At 46.2% G+C, this 16,055-nt stretch overlaps 1 protein-coding gene across 2 annotated transcripts in view; it reads left to right on the top strand.

Moving 5' to 3' along the window:
• Positions 1–16,055, top strand: part of SDK2 (sidekick cell adhesion molecule 2) — a 406,671-nt gene that overhangs the window by 298,608 nt on the left and 92,008 nt on the right. For both annotated transcript variants that reach the window (XM_069953635.1, XM_069953634.1), the window contains exon 3: positions 5,975–6,081. In XM_069953635.1, the coding sequence (XP_069809736.1) occupies positions 5,975–6,081 (107 nt within the window). The remainder of the gene's footprint in view (positions 1–5,974; positions 6,082–16,055) is intronic.

The raw sequence follows: 16,055 nt of genomic DNA, 5'->3' as shown, positions 1-16,055 counted from the left end.
GGTATAGAACCTATAGATCTTATAGATGCCATATCTTCGGTTTGCTGTATAATGGGGCCTACATGAACTGGTGCGTTAACTCTTCACCGTCCTGGATCCATATTACATGTAGGTCTGCAGCCTGAGTTATCAGAAAACTTTTTATCCAGAACGAAAGAACTGAGCAAAATAGGTCAGCGTGCGGATAGTGCAAGTTCAGCAAGTAATCTGAGTTTATCCCCGACCCCGCTCTCCCTTTTGGGCCTCAGCCTCGCCTGTTTATTAGTCAGGTTTAATAAGCTTATAGTTCCTGCCTGTAATCCCGGTTATCTCCCTAGGCCAATAACACAGGCACACTGTGGGCTCCGGATCCCCGACAGGCAGATAAGGAGGGCTGCACAGGTTTGGAGAGATCAAGTCTCTTGCGAGTAATTAACCGGGGACATAGCCGCCACATCGGTAAACAGGAGGAAGGGGGACCTGACTGTGCACTGTGAGCCGGCTGTATGGTGTCCTATAGGATCTCCTACGTCTGATCCCCTCAAAGAGGTAGTTCTCCAAAAAATGTTTCTTTAAAATTAACTGGTCCCAGCAAGTGACAAAGATTTCTAATTTACTTCTATTTAAAAAAAAAAAAATCACAAGTTTTCCAGTACTTATCAACTGCTGTATGTCCTGCTGAAAGTGGTGTATTCTCTACAGTCTGACACAGTGCTCTCTGCTGCCACCTCTGTCCATGTCAGGAACTGTCCAGAGCAGGAGAGGTTTTCTATGGGGATTTGCTGCTGCTCTGGACAGTTCCTGACATGGACAGAGGTGGCAGCAGAGAGCACTGTGTCAGACTGGAGAGAATACACCACTTCCTGCAGGACATACAGCAGCTGATAAGTACTGGAAGACTGGAGATTTTTAAATAGAGGTAAATTACAAATCTATATAACTTTCTGACACCAGTTTATTTTAAAGAAAAAGATTTTTTTCTGGAGTACCACTTTAAAGGCTAAGATATAGGCAGCCAGGAATGTTACAGCTCCATGAATTAGAAGCATACAGCGGCCCTCGAGCCAGAAAGGTTGTGCACCCCAGTGATAACGGAAACGTGGGCTGAATCCTTAAGAAGGATCCAGGCGACCATGGACATGCGATCTGATGGCAGCCAGAACTTGTGTACAGGCGGGATAATGATGATATGGAGGCGATTTCCTGCCGAGTCGAAACTGTCTTGTTGAGATAAGAAATGATTTGTTATTTGTAAGCCGTAACTAATGATCAAGGCCCCGGAATGGTCCTATAGATTTGTAGCGCAGTAATTAGTATTTCCCTCATTATTTTTAATTGTTCATTTTGATACATCAGTGTTTTGTTTATCGGCTCTGCAGCCGCGACACAATGTTGGGTATACGCCGCCGCCTTCTTAAGTTCGGAAAATAAAAGTTGGCAATTATTACTGGAACACTGTGACAATATTACCGCTACACCGACCCCCCTCCTGCGAGTGACTTCTTAAAGTAGATCTCGCTCAGTCCCCCGGAGCCGCCCTCAGGCTCTCCATAAAAGATGCTCATCTTCTAAAAGGAAATTAAGTTTTCCATCCCAAGGAGAAGCAGATTAGAACGGCCTCCCGTCTCTGGATGCGGGGACGAGTGACACGTTGTGTGCCAGTCGTCTGAGCTCCAACAGCCTCCTGTGCAACGCAGCTGTGAAAAATGACAAGCGAGACTTCTGCAGGAGCAGCCGGGCCCTGGAACCACTCAATCCTGCCGCCCCTGCCAGAACCAGACCCCCCAACCCCCCACATATACACACTTGCTGCAGAAAAAAAAACAGATGGCTCCCGAAACAATTAGGGCCAATGCCAGGAACAGGCATTGTTCAGTTGCTCAAGAAGCAGAGCATTGTGGGGGAGACGGTAAAATGAGCATTTTAGACCGTTTCGATGCTTTTGTCTTGCAGGAGGCATTAATGCCATTGGGAAAAAGTAGAAAAATTTTGTTCTGAAAGACACTAAATCTTAGTTCCTGGGCCATCTGCTATAAACGTGCTTAAAAAAACATGGTGTATCCCAACAATAGCCAGAATGTTGTTAGAGCGGATTGTAAACTTTAGCTGTAGGCCATCACTGATCGCCCTGTAGCCTCTTTACTGTTGGGGTGAAATTGCTCTTCTGCCTCTCTAAACCGTTGTGGTTCAACCCTGGAGATCCAAAAGTGGTGGAACAGAAGTAGAATTGGGAAAGGACTCGAAGGGAATGTCCAGGAGTAGAGACCGTACCAGGCATGTCAATGTGTTGTATCTGCTTTTTCTGTTCAGTTCCACTGAAATTTATGGAGATAAAACTTTGAAAGATGGCTGATACATTCTGACCGGTGTGGCAGATTCCATTGGTGAGAACTGGCATATGATTACAGTGGCTGTAGAAGTTGGATGAAGCCCTAAGGCTGCCTAGAAAACATGGATGCAGCCATAGGTTGTATCCATGTTTTCCAGGACTCCCCAGGGCTGCATCCAACTTCTTCAGCCACCAATAATCAAATGTCAAAAGCTCTGGCTCTGAGGAACCTAAGCGTGCTCGAGATTCACTCATCTCTAGTGCCCATATATTTCCCATAACTGTCTGCCAGTCAATTGGTGGACAAGTATCTCCACTCTCCTTCCCATACCCCCATGGAAGGGGGTAGGGTTTAGGATAAGGTCAGACTGCTCTGGTGCTGGCTTATACCTTCAAAAACAAAAGTGTCATGTGGCACAAATTCAGCACACCTGACCCTTGGTGGTGAGTGGAGAGACCACCATACACCTCATACTGTGAGCCAAACCCTCCAGTGGCACCAGGTTCAGCCACCTTTAGTATGAGGTATATGGCTGGGCTTCTTAGGCTGCTGCTAGACTCCTGTGGTGGAGGCTTATCCCCAGGAAGAATAATGGGGTATTAAAATTCAACACACCCTATCATTCCTTCCCCCAACTTTACCTACTGAGGGGAGTCAGGAGGTCTTCAAAATAGCAGGTTTGGTCAACATACAGGAGCACCAAAAAAAGACTGAATTCAATTTGATACAGCAAAGTATTGGGGACTATTACACCAAGCGATTATCTGCCGTATGTGGACAATTATCGTCCGTTACGGCTGATAATCACTTCTGTTTAAAGGCAATGATCAGCCGACATGCACGATGTTGGCTGATCCTTGTCTTTCAACATGTTCAGCTATAACGATGGTCTGCTGGCTGTCTCTCCATGCAATAGGAGCGGCGGTAGCAGACTGCCGCTATCTTCTATGGGCTCCTCCTGCGGCCCCTTCACTCTTACCCGCTTGCTGACAGCCCATGTAATAGGGGCTTTACTCTCTTTTGTAATACCAAGTTACTGATCGCATCGAGACAGTCACGAAATACAGTCTTTAATGGTATGCCAAAAGTTACTACATAGCAGTAATGCTTTAAGCTGCCCGTACATCAATAACTGTTGCCTGAACACTTTTCTCTGTTGACCTCCCTATGCACATGAACATTCAACTGCGCCGAATGTTCATCTGTTGTCGATGGGGAAGGGAGAGATACTGTTCTGGTGGTGTCATATCCCTCCCAGAACAAAAGAGTCGGCCAACCCTTCTTTCCTAAATCATCACCTATTGGTTGAGGGTCAGTAGGCCTCTGTATACCTTAGAAAGTTAGCTGGACCCACCAGTAGACTTATTATAAGGTGCATGAACACCTTCAAGGTTAATTTACAAATATCTGGAGATCTGGGGCCAACAAACAAGATGGCCTTGCATCTCACATCCTCTCCAGCACTCCATAAGCCTAAATGGGGCACGGCAACCTATGGCTTTCTGTCAACTTTCCCAAATGGAAAGCATCGTGTGATCTGGTGCAACCACCGTGGAGGAAAATAATGTCAGATACCTGGAGATGTGTGAACCCACCCTAAACTAAGGAAGGTTCTTCTTAACCATCTGAAGATCCGGGAATCTTTTTGGTGCTATTGGCATCAGCCTAAATTACAAAGATAATAAGGAACCACCACCTACATTTTTGTGGAGACATCTTGGCATTGGAGGAACTTGTTGGGATAAAGCTCTTGCCTACGCTTGGCTGCTAGTCTTCTTGGGGTCCTAAAATTTCCATTGAGGATCATACAAGGTCTTGCGGGTGGGAGTATGTGACTTTTTCTTGCACTTTGTAATGTATCGAGCCTCCCATAACCTTGTACGTGCTCTGCCGACTAGGCCGCCTTTGTCGCTTCAGATTCCACACTAAGCCTGTGATAAGCCTGGAGCAGGTGATAAGCATTTTCCGCTCATTGAATGGGTATTATTTGCTCTAATTAAGAATTTTCAGGGTGATTTATGTTACACAAAATAAACAAAAATACCACGTGTCAGGTTGGCAGAGCCCCGCAGTCACATAACCCAGCTGTTCCCGCTTTTCTACGAGAGCCAAGGAGTTAATTGTCTGTGGAGTCAGATTGTGGGTATAAATAGACTTTACCTAGTTGTCGGCCGCTGTTATCTGTCAACCGTTCATCGCGCTGTCATGCACAATATGATGTGATGGGTGAAGCGGTGCTGGCTGTCACTTACCACTTTATGGGCAGGTTTCTGATTGCAGGTCATAGAGGTCAGAAGGATGACAAGAGGTAGGGTGGATATTGCTGCTGATACAGTCTATTATCTGATCAGCTATATTTTTTACCCCACTATTTGGAAAGAGGGGGGAAGTAATCAATAGGTGCATATAATCAATGTATAGGGGACACAGGAGCTGCTGAACAAGCAGAGCTTCAGTGTAAAGCATAGGGGCAGATGATGATGAAACTGGGCATATATGTGTGTGAATATCTGCTTTAAATTGGTTAGAAAATATGGCTGCTTTCTTAGAAGAAAAAAAAAAGTGCCACGCCTATCCACAGGGTGTTTGTGGTATTGCAGCTCAACTCTATTGCCTACTCCCCTCCTATAAGAATCCTGCCAGTTCCCTGCCCAGAGCTGTTACATTACACACTGTTACTCAGCAGACAGTCAATCTGCAGCACCTGCTGCATTCATTTCCTAGCAGCTCCTTAGGCTGAGGCACTTGTTATGAACACTCCTCATTCTATCCTAAATGTCCAACTAAAGATTTATGTGTATATGACAAGGGGATAGTGATGGAGGCTATTGGGGCTGGCCGGAGGTGATGGCATGAGTTAGGGGGTGGGGCTGGAGATTAGACAAGATCCAGTCACACCTACTGAGACTGCAGAGAATGTTGTGTTGTCTCCAGAAAGAGGGAGGAGCTGGAGATGACACCACATTGTAAATGAAAGAACTACACAACTTCCTGTTGGGGGGTAAATGGAGCAGGAACATGCTAAAGCTTAACGATGACACTCTATTAGTAATAATTAGTAAATCATTTATTTGTATAGTGCACAGCTGATTCCGCAGCACTTTTCTCAGTTTGTCAACTTTGTCCTAAGTCTTGAAGTTTTCGAGGTATTCCAGCGAAAATCTTTTTCTTTCAAATCAACTGGTTTCCGAAAGTTATATAGATTTATATAGATTCGGTTTTATTTAAAAATCTCCAGTCTTGCAGTACTTATCAACTTCAGTATGTCCTGCAGGAAGTGGTGTATCCTCTCTGCCACCTCTGTCCATGTCAGAAACTGTCCAGAGCAGGAGAGGTTTTCTATGGGGATTTGCTGCTGCTCTGGACAGTTCCTGACATGGACAGAGGTGGCAGCAGAGAGCACTGTGTTAGACTGGAGAGAATACACCACTTCCTGCTGGACATGGAGCAGCTAATACGTACTGGAGGACTAGAGATTTTTAAATAGAAGTAAATTATAAATCTATATAACTTTCTGACACCAGTTGATTTGGAAAAAAAAAAAGTTATATGGTGTCTTTATTTTTATTTTTTTTTACATTATTAAAACAGAGTATCCAAAGGAGAAATTAAAAAAAAAAAATGTGAATATTAACATATTAAATTTGTTCTATTCTTCCTTTCAGATACATGATCACCTCGCTGGACCGGACACACGCCGGACATTACCGCTGCATTGTCAGGAATCGGATGGGCGCGTTGCTACAGAGACAGACCGAAGTCCAGGTGGCCTGTAAGTTGTCTCCTATTTATATCACCTCTATAATATGTTGTGCAGGTAACAAAGATGAAGTCAGGAACTGGCACGGCGGTACAGTCATATTTTACCAGCATGGGCCTTACAATATAATTTGCAGGTCCTAAATATAGCTCTGCGGCACCTACGCCTGGCGGAACTGTGAGTGAGTAAATGCACAGACTTCATATGGGTGACGGCAGCAAACAAACTGGGAAACCAGTTAAGTAGAGGGCAGGTTAACAAGGAAAAAAAATAAAATAAACCTTTTGTGCTAAATTCTCCATTTCTTTCTAAATGTAGAATTTACATGCAATACCGCTTTTCACCAGGTTCTTTGAGAAACGATTTACATAGATGACAATGCAACAGCGCCCCCAGTAATTAAATCGTATTTGTACATTTTTAAAAACTAGTTTTTTTTGTGACTCTTGAGCTATTTTTTGAAAAGGTTTTGGATGGGGTTGAGGTCACCACTCTGTGCTGCCTTTGAGTTACTCCCACCAGGTCCATCACCCCATTCCTTTATTGACCTTACATTGTCCTGTGGGGCACAGGAACAGAACCAGCCCTTCCTGAAACTGCTACACCAACCTTCAAGAACCTCAAAATTAGGGGCCAAACCATAAAACTTATCCTATTATCCTCCTCCACCAAATTTTACAGTAGACGCCATGCATTCCAGTAGGCAGCACTCTCTGTCCATCCGCCAAGCCCAGATTCATTCATCAGACTGTCAGATAGTGAGAGGCGATCCATCACTCCAGAGAACATGTTTCCACCGCTCCAGACTCCAGATGACGCCTGGCACTGTGCAGGGTGATCTCAGGCTTGTGTGCAGCTGCTCCACCATGAAAATGAAGCTCCCGGCGTACAGTTCTTCTGCTCGTGTCACTATCGGATCTGCACAATAGAGGATAGGTGATTTACAGCACATGCCAGCTGCACGGTCTGCCACGGTCTGAGCTGTTGTTACACTTAGAAGCTTCCACTTCACAATGATAGCCCTTACAATGACCAGGCCAGACGGGATCCTATGACAGTGACATGTTTAAAGTACCCACAATCTGCCCCCACCCCACCCCCCAAAAACTCTTGTACCATTGGATAGCTGCTTTTAATTCAAGATCTGTCCTGGGGTCTGTTTGGCAGGTGATGCAGTTTTGTCCTAAAAAATATATTTTTAAACTTGCAGCCCGGTCTTAAACTGGTGTGGCCTAGAGTGTCTCTGCCCTAGGCCTGCTTCACCCCTCCGTCCCTTCTCCCCACCATTAGGAATGCCCCAGGCAGGATTCCTCCTATTCATCACTTATCTGAACACTGCACATGTGCTGGATCGTCTTCGCAGAGAACCTGCTGATATGCCCTAGTAGCTATGTATGTCAGTAATACATAGCCACTACATTCACCCCTCTCCTCCCCCGTATTGTTTCTAAAATCACTAAATGCTCCTATGCAAATTATTAGCATAAGAGCATTTAGGGCGTTGCTCATGGCCAGAGAGCAACTTTGCGGCCCGCCTAGACCGCCCTCTGCTGTGCCGCCCACTATGCATATTCATAACTGCATAGTGGGCAGTATACACTGCGGCTGCGCAGGGAAGCAGGGCCGGGCACTGGAGTGGTACCCGGACCGCCCGACCCCAGGGCACCCCTCCCCTGCAGATGAAGCACCGCCACCTCCTCCACTGCTGCCATCAGCCGCTGCTTGCGGGACCTTGGGGTGTCAGTCATGTGCCCTCCTGGCTTGTCCGGGTTCTGTGCACTGAGGGCCCACCCCCACTGGGGATTCTCACAGTTGCTGCTCCCGAAGTTGTGAGCCCTAACACGGCGGTTGGCAGTGCCCGGCGCGGCAGGAGTTACACAGAGCGGCTGCAGTCGCCCCCCTTCTTGCGTCCAGCCATGTCCTCTGCCAGGGGGCGAGTCTGGGGGGCTGAACTTCTGTCCAGGCTCACAACTCCGAGAGCAGCGACTGTCAGAACGCCCTTAGTGCACAGAACCCGGACAAGCCAGGAGGACACATGACTGACGCCCGAGGTCCTGCAAGCAGCGGCCGATGGCAGCAGTGGAGGAGGTGGTGGCGCCCGGAGCGGGTGAAGGGGTCCTTTACTGCTTCATCTGCAGGGGAGGTCCGGCTGCCAGTCCGATGCCCGGCCCTGCTTCCCTGCACAGCTGTCCTATATACAGCCCACTATGCAGTTATGAATATGGGACGGTAGGGAGCAGGCTGGGCGGACCGCAACGTTTCTCTCCGGCCATGAGCAACGCCCTAAATGCTCTTATGCTAGTAATTTGCATAAGAGCATTTAGTCATTTTAGAAACAATGCGGAGGCCGAGAGGGGTGAATGTAGTGGCTATGTATAACTGACATAGCTTCTAGGGCATATCAGCAGGTTCTCTGCCAAGAACCTGCTGATAGTGCCGCTTTAAGGCACATGTGCAGATTAGGAGTGTGAGGAGAAGGAACGGAGAAGCGCTGCAGGCCTAGGGCATACACACTCTAGGCCACACCAATTTAACACATGGCTGCAAGTTTAAAAGTTGTTTAGTAGGACAATAACTCTATCACCTGCCAAACAGACCCCAGGACAGATCTTGGATTAAAAGCAGCTGTCTGATGGTACAAGCTGTTTGGGGGGGGGGGCAGATTGGGAGTACATAGTTGCTTTAAAGGGGTTGTCCAGTGATGTGTTTTTACTTCTAAGTGTCCAGGCTAAACAAACTTACTCATCTGCCACAGTCCCCCAACAGTACCATTTTGATGGTGCCAAGTCCTGGTTTTGTCTTGACATAAGGAAGCCACGTCACCAGTTCAGCAACGATTGGCAGAGCTGCCACCTTGTGGCAAGACAGAGGCTGTGAAGTGATAAGAAGCAGGGATCAGGGGCCATCATTGTTAGGGGATCACAGCAGGGGATTACATAGCTTTTTAGCCTCAGGGCTGTTTTACACGGGTCTCTCATCGCTCCTAGGAATACTCATTGCCAACAAGCAGCCTGCGTGAAAAGACCAACAATCAGCCGATCCTCTTTGCCCTGTATCATTATCACCTTCCGCATCTACGAAATGTGTGCACAGTTCACATCACCTCAGTGACCGGCCTGCATCTAAATTCCCACAAATGTGTTGCTGCCACGTCAACCAGATAAATTGCTTCGGTTTATTTTTTTTGCCTTTTTGTCTCCTCTGATGCATGTAAAAAAAATAAGTACAAAGTATTTGACAGGCTTGTAGTTCTAAAAAAAAAAATGCAAAGCAAGGAAAAGCTGAAAAACAAACACGTCACTGACACATCGCACTTCTTTTAGCATTGAATAAAACCTTTCTAAAAGGAATGAAAAAAAGGTGACGTGCCTGGTGCCTTCATGTACCCAGAAGACGGGGGTGCTGACTTGTTACAGGCAGGATTTAACTCACCCTGAGTGACTCCGAGTTTCCCCTTACATAATGCTGGGGGAGAAAAGATTGAAAGGTATCTGCTTCTTTGGGGGAGCTTTGGTTTTGGGAGGTGGATAGCCGTGCCTCCTCTCTAAATAAGGAACTCTCCAGAGAAATTATATTGTTATAAAAACTTGAGTGAGAAATTGGGCCAATGGTCTACAAAAGAGAGGGGAGAAAACGAATTGTGTACTCACCTGCCTCAATCCCTCCAATAATGCTTGGTCCTGCTGCACAGCATTGCTGGTCACACAACAGGAACTGCCTGCTCAGCCAATCAGTGGCTGCGGTGACTTGCCTTGGCTAATTATTGGCTGAAAACAAAAAACAAGGGAGTGCTGCCCAGCGGCAACGGGTAACATTAGAGTAGAGGATCTAGGTGGGTGAGTACACTTTTTTTGTTCTTGTTTAGAGATGGGGAGGAGTAGGTAGCATTGGTGAATACAGGCTATAATATTGGCAACTTCCATATGTTCTCCGGGATCTCCTTGGGATCACTGCATTTTATATTGGTCGCAATTTCTCAAACATTGCAAAATAAACTTTAAGGTATTTTTTCCTTAGGGGTGACCCCATCCAAAAAGCAGTTGCCAGTTAATATGTGGACATCCATGGAATACTCATACACAGTGGGTCTATGTTCTTTCCCATAGAGGGGGGTCCTGAGGGGTGGGCCTCCTCCATGATATCCTAATAGAGTATGAAAAGCTGTCATGGCTGCTTATATCCTTAGTTTGATCCTTCCTTTTTCCTGGAAATTTGTCTATGGATATATATGGAGCGTATTGTATACAGACTGACATTGTAGGGCAGAGTGGACATATTGGATAGGTTATAGAGCTAGACCACGTAAATAGGGGTCAGGTTGGAGAGACTGCACAGTTTTGTGATTGTATTGGGAGCAAGTGGGTTAATAGGATGCCGGATTGAACAGAGTTATCAGCTGGCGAGGCGACAGCCAAAGCCTGAATGCCATTCACTGCTGGGAGCATGCGGCTACAAAGCGACAGATTCTGAAGATGTTTCACGGGTGACGGTTCAAGTGTTTAGCGGGAGATTGAATGTGGAGAATGAAGGAAAGGGCAAACCTGGCGATGACCCACCAGCAAGAAGCCGGGTATGTTGATGCGATGGCGCCACTTCGTGAAAGGGGTTGAGGCAGCGTAGGTGTATGCGGGAACAGGATTTGTCTCCTTAGAGATATCAACAAAAGATGTGAACAGTAGAAATTCTTAGAATGACTGGCTGCAGCCCTGACCCCATTTCTGGTGTTACTGGGATAGAGTATACTGGTACGTGTACATTATAATAGGCATTGGCAGATTTACGATATTCCGTGCATTACAGTAATTAAATGCTTTACAAGGTGCCAACAAATTGGTGGCTCACAAGGTATCAACCATAAAGACCCTTACAAGGGGCCAAAAACCATGTGCCTTACGAGGGGCCATTCATTGGGTGCCATAAGATCTGCCAGTCATAGGGGCTTTATAAGAATGACCTGGCAACCATTGGGTGCTCTACGAGGTGTCAGTCTTTGGGTGTTTTATGACATGGCGACCATTGGGTGTTCTATGAGGTGTCAATCCTTGGGTGTTTTATGACATGGCGACCATTGGGTGTTCTATGAGGTGTCAATCCTTGGGTGTTTTAGGACATGGCAACCATTAGGTGCTCTACTAGGTGTCAGTCCTTGGGTGTTTTATGACATGGCGACCATTGGGTGTTCTATAAGGTGTCAATCCTTGGGTGTTTTATGACATGGCGACCATTGGGTGTTCTATGAGGTGTCAATCCTTGGGTGTTTTAGGACATGGCAACCATTAGGTGCTCTACTAGGTGTCAGTCCTTGGGTGTTTTATGACATGGCAACCATTAGGTGCTTTACATCCACTGTGAGCTCTGTGATATGCCAGGGTCTGGGCGTCTTACAAGCCGCTAACCACTGGTGTCTTATGATGTTCAGCCACGGGGGAATTACAACATGCCCACCGCCGGGTGCCTCCCGATACGTTTTGTCTATGACTTTGATACACCATGCTAATCCTTTGGTTCTTTAACACACTTGGTCATTTTGAGCAGTGTTAATTCTCGGGGGCCCTTCATCTCGATCTGTGTCTCACTATGATTAGACATGAATAAGACATCAATCCCACCTGCACACAATGCTTCTCCATCTTGGCTATAATGTTCCGGATTATACATTAATAGCTGGTAGCCTGCGGCTGTGCAATGTTCCATCGTGTCAGATGATCTAATAATACGGGAAGCCTCCCAGGTATACAAGGAGTTAATAATAACTCTCATCTCCGCGAATGGGATCATCTACATTACTGTAATTGGGCAGAGATGGAACCTCAGCTGGATAATATACTTGAAAATTACCAGAAAAATAATAAGAGATATGGTATAGGCCAGCTATTCAATAGATGTTATAATTAGATAGATATCACATCTCGGCTGGTATTGACCGCTAAAGATTGCCACCCGGTCTAATGGCCTACACAGGGTCAGGCTCAACCAATACTCATTAATAATCTCAATATTAGCTCAATGGCGTGCGGCAGGGGCTGCGCTGGGGGTGGCGCTCTCACCACCTACCCCAGAAGCAAAGCTAATTCCAGGACTCTACCTGAATCTAATTATTTTCATAGGAAGATTCCATGTTTCCTAATGAGCGACACACTGCCACGACACCGCTCCATATGGGCCTAATGACATCACCCACGGAAAATGTGTCATCTTAAGTGACTATTAATCCTCAAAATTAAACATATTCAGACACGTGCCATGGAAATGAAATGAATTGATGGCGTTAACTTCAGCTTCTCCTGCCGCTCTGCTAAGACAAGTGTAATTGCCTCTTCCCTTCATTAGAGCTAAAACTTCTGGTGTCGTAATCCAGTATGGTGGAGAGGCAGGGACCGCGCCATCGGATCTAATTACCTATTAGCCCAAGGGTTAATGTCTTACACCACATATATAAGAGATCACTAAGATAGACCCATATATATATAATGATGTGATGGCATAAATATCAGTCACCTTCTAGGATGTGTGACATCGGTGGTCAGCACCTGTCGGCATTCTGTAACTCCCGGCACTTACTATCTCCAGGTCTCTGTCCATGACCCATGTCTCTCCCCAGCTGCCGCCATGCTTTCTCTCCTGTTGCTGTTCCTGGTCTGGCCTGTAGGGGGGTGCACATGCACACTCTGCCTGATAATTAAAGGGCCAGCACACATATTCCTAATCTGCTCACCTATCTCTTCTCAGAACCACCTGCTTAAAGGGAGTGTGTCCCCTAAATTTTATTTTACTGATTAGAGTTAAATACTAAAACTTGTTCTTTTATTCTAATCTGTTTCTATTTTGACTCCCCCCCCCCCCCTTTTTGTACATTGTTATGGGGGCAGCCATCTTGCCTGGGCTGTTCTTAACAGCATTCAGTGACATGCTTTACAGCAAGACTCATGGACATAGATGACAATAGACAGAGTTGTCCCCTTGAGATGAATGTGAGACATTACTGAGTGCGCTCTGTGACCTGTGAAGAGGTCATTCCACAGGGAGCTGCTATTGTCTCCTCTATCTACCTGGTGTCACATGACGCTGCAATGCTGAACAGATCGCTTTACTGCAGCCTCCTCTTATCACCACAGACGCAACAGGAAGTCTCAGATGAGTTTTACTTCCAGTGGTGAGAACGAGAACTGTAAGGAATCAGGATTATTATATAATATAGAGAGAAATATGGAAAATTAGAAATAATTTTAACAAACTTATGTTCATATGTTCATTTTTTTTTTCAATATCTACAGAGCAGGTTTTTATCGTGTGTACACTGGGAGGAGTATATACGGTAAGATCTTGCACCTGTGGGTTGCTGTTGCATTTTTTTCTAAAAAATCTGTTTAACATAAAAACATTATTTATACAGTAAATCATTTCCAGATGACACATTCCCTTTAAGAAAACTCTGTAGCTGTATGGTCTGACCCCATATAGAAGCTTCATTACCCAGCATCCACCCCCACCACCTGAGGCCCTCACATACATGTACCTGTGTACGCTGGACTGATAGAAGGAAATAAGCAAGACGCCGGGAAGGCTCTGTGATGGTGCCTGACAGTAATAGAGCCGGTGTAATGTCTGCTATTTCAGCAGCCTCTGGATATGGGAAGGAATGACAATCAGAGGCATTTCTGTGGCTGCCGAGTGGGCCGGCCGCTGCGACGCTGACAGCGGGACATTATCTAGAAATGAATGCTTTCTTGTCCTTTCATTTAGAGTGGACCTCCATTCATACACTCGTCCAGATTACACCGCCGCTGGAAACACCAGGGGACTATCAACATTGTGACTTAAATGAGTCCATTAAGATGCAGCGGGCTCGGCGGAACCTGGCGAGCTCTCAGTGTGATGGCCCCCCTCTCCTGTCACACTCACGGTACCCCGCCTATTGTCTAATACTCCAGTCTATTACCGGATCCTGTTCCCAAATGCCTGTAATACTCCTGGATTATCGCCTGCACTGACGTACACCATCCTGGCACTTAAAGTGGCAGAGAACCGGCTATAGGACAATGCTTAGTGTCCTCATATCCGATGTTTATAGCTTCTGTCCTTGACTTTCATCTATTAATAAGCAGCGGTTTGTAGCATTTTCCGCTTTTTACAACCGTTTACATATTGAGGTTTATAAGAAGGACCATTAGGTAACGTCTTTAGTCAGTGTCCTGTCACTACTTACACCTCTGCATGGACGAGAGTTAGGGAGCCTGCTCTTTATTCCTCTATTATGTATTGTACATATAGGTTAATCATGTAAGGACTGGAGAATTAGGGCTACTCTCAGGGACTCAGAACCAGTCCAAAAAAAGGGCCAACCCTCACCTGTCAGCTAGTGGCCATCCCATGGGACCTACACAATGGTCTGATTTTAAGTGTGTTAAAGGGGTAATCCGGTGAAAACATTTGCCTTTTAAATCAATTGGTTTCAGAATGTTATATATATTTGTAAATTACTTCTCTTTAAAAATATCCAGTCTTCTAGTACTTATCAGCTACTATATGTCCTGCAGGAAGTGGTGTATTCTCTCCAGTCTGACACACTGCTCTCTGCTGCCACCTCTGTCCATGTCAGGAACTGTCCAGAGCAGTTGCAAATCCTCATAGAAAACCTCTCCTGCTCTGGACAGTTCCTGACATGGACAGAGGTGGCAGCAGAGAGCACTGTGTCAGCCTGAAGGGAAAACACCACTTCCTGTTGGACATACAGCAGCTGACAAGTACTGGAAGTATATTACAAATCTGTAAAACTTTCTGCCAGAGTATCCCTTTGAAGTGCACAAGTGTCATATGGCTGCGATGGAGGATAAGAGCCTATGGGGTCCTGTTTACTGGGGCCAACATATCAGCTGTCATGTGTATCCTCCTCTGGACAGAACACCTCCTTCTTCAATCATTCCCCAGTTCTGCGTCCAGACCGGGAGGGCTCTAGAGAAGACGCTGGGCTGGACAGATGCAAAGCTTACATATTGTTAAAGAGTTATGATTATAAAGGGTTATGATTTGTTAAAGGAGAACCCTGGCTGGGGTGATTTTTTTCAGTGCTGGGGAGGATGAAAGAAGTAATATGCTCTCACCTCCTCAGCTATGCTCCTAGCCCCTTCTGGGACTAAGCAGGGACCTGGGACGTGACCCGGCCTGCCTTGGACACTGACTGGCTAAGCGGGCCTAACACATCCGCTCAGACCCAGAAGCGGCCGGGAACTGAGACCAAAGCTGTAGGATGCCATAGGTGAGCATATGTTACTTAGTTCATCCTCCCCTTCCCCAGCCCTCTGCCAAAAATCACCCCAGCCTGGAGTTCTCTTTTAAGACTCTTTTACAAGGGCCCATCATTACCCTGAGGCCCAAGAGTAGTATCTGTTCTGGAAGAAAGCCGCCATGTTTTTCTGCGTACGCACAGTACATTTCTATTGTCGTAGAGGGATCTATAGACCCAGAAGCTCCCAAAAGTGGTAAACCAGGAAGAGCGTAATTGCAGCAGACTGTCAGACCTGGACGCCATTGCATGTACGAATGCCCTTGAGGACAACTACTCCTTTTCCTCTGCTCCTGGATGCAAAACGGGCCGTTCTTTATAGGATGCCGACAGTAATTCAGAGTGCCGATGCTTTACATAAAGCGCCATGGAAGCGCCCAGGTGCCGTAAAGCAATGTCAGGTAGTGGCCTTCACCCTACTCCCAGACCTGGGCACTGACCCGCGGCAGCTTGATGGTAATCCAGGAACGTTTATGAGGAAGCCATGGACTGAAGTGAACCGAATAGATAATCCTCTACGAGAATTCAGTATCTGCTCCTCTCCAGAGGGCGATTTCCAAGCGAGCGGATTCAGCGTTATGTTCTTCCAATAACAGTTGTGTAACAGACAATATTTTTCTACTTGACCCGGTGAGAAATGATACCAGAGAGACGCTCCATGGCCGGGGCGAAGCCGGAGGTTATTTCTCATACTTTGTTGTTA

This window comes from Dendropsophus ebraccatus, chromosome 14 (genome assembly GCF_027789765.1).
Source record: "Dendropsophus ebraccatus isolate aDenEbr1 chromosome 14, aDenEbr1.pat, whole genome shotgun sequence".
In the NCBI taxonomy this organism is placed as follows: domain Eukaryota; kingdom Metazoa; phylum Chordata; class Amphibia; order Anura; family Hylidae; genus Dendropsophus; species Dendropsophus ebraccatus.
The sequence above is the reverse complement of the archived record's forward strand: the minus strand, read 5'-3'. Positions and strand labels throughout refer to the sequence as shown.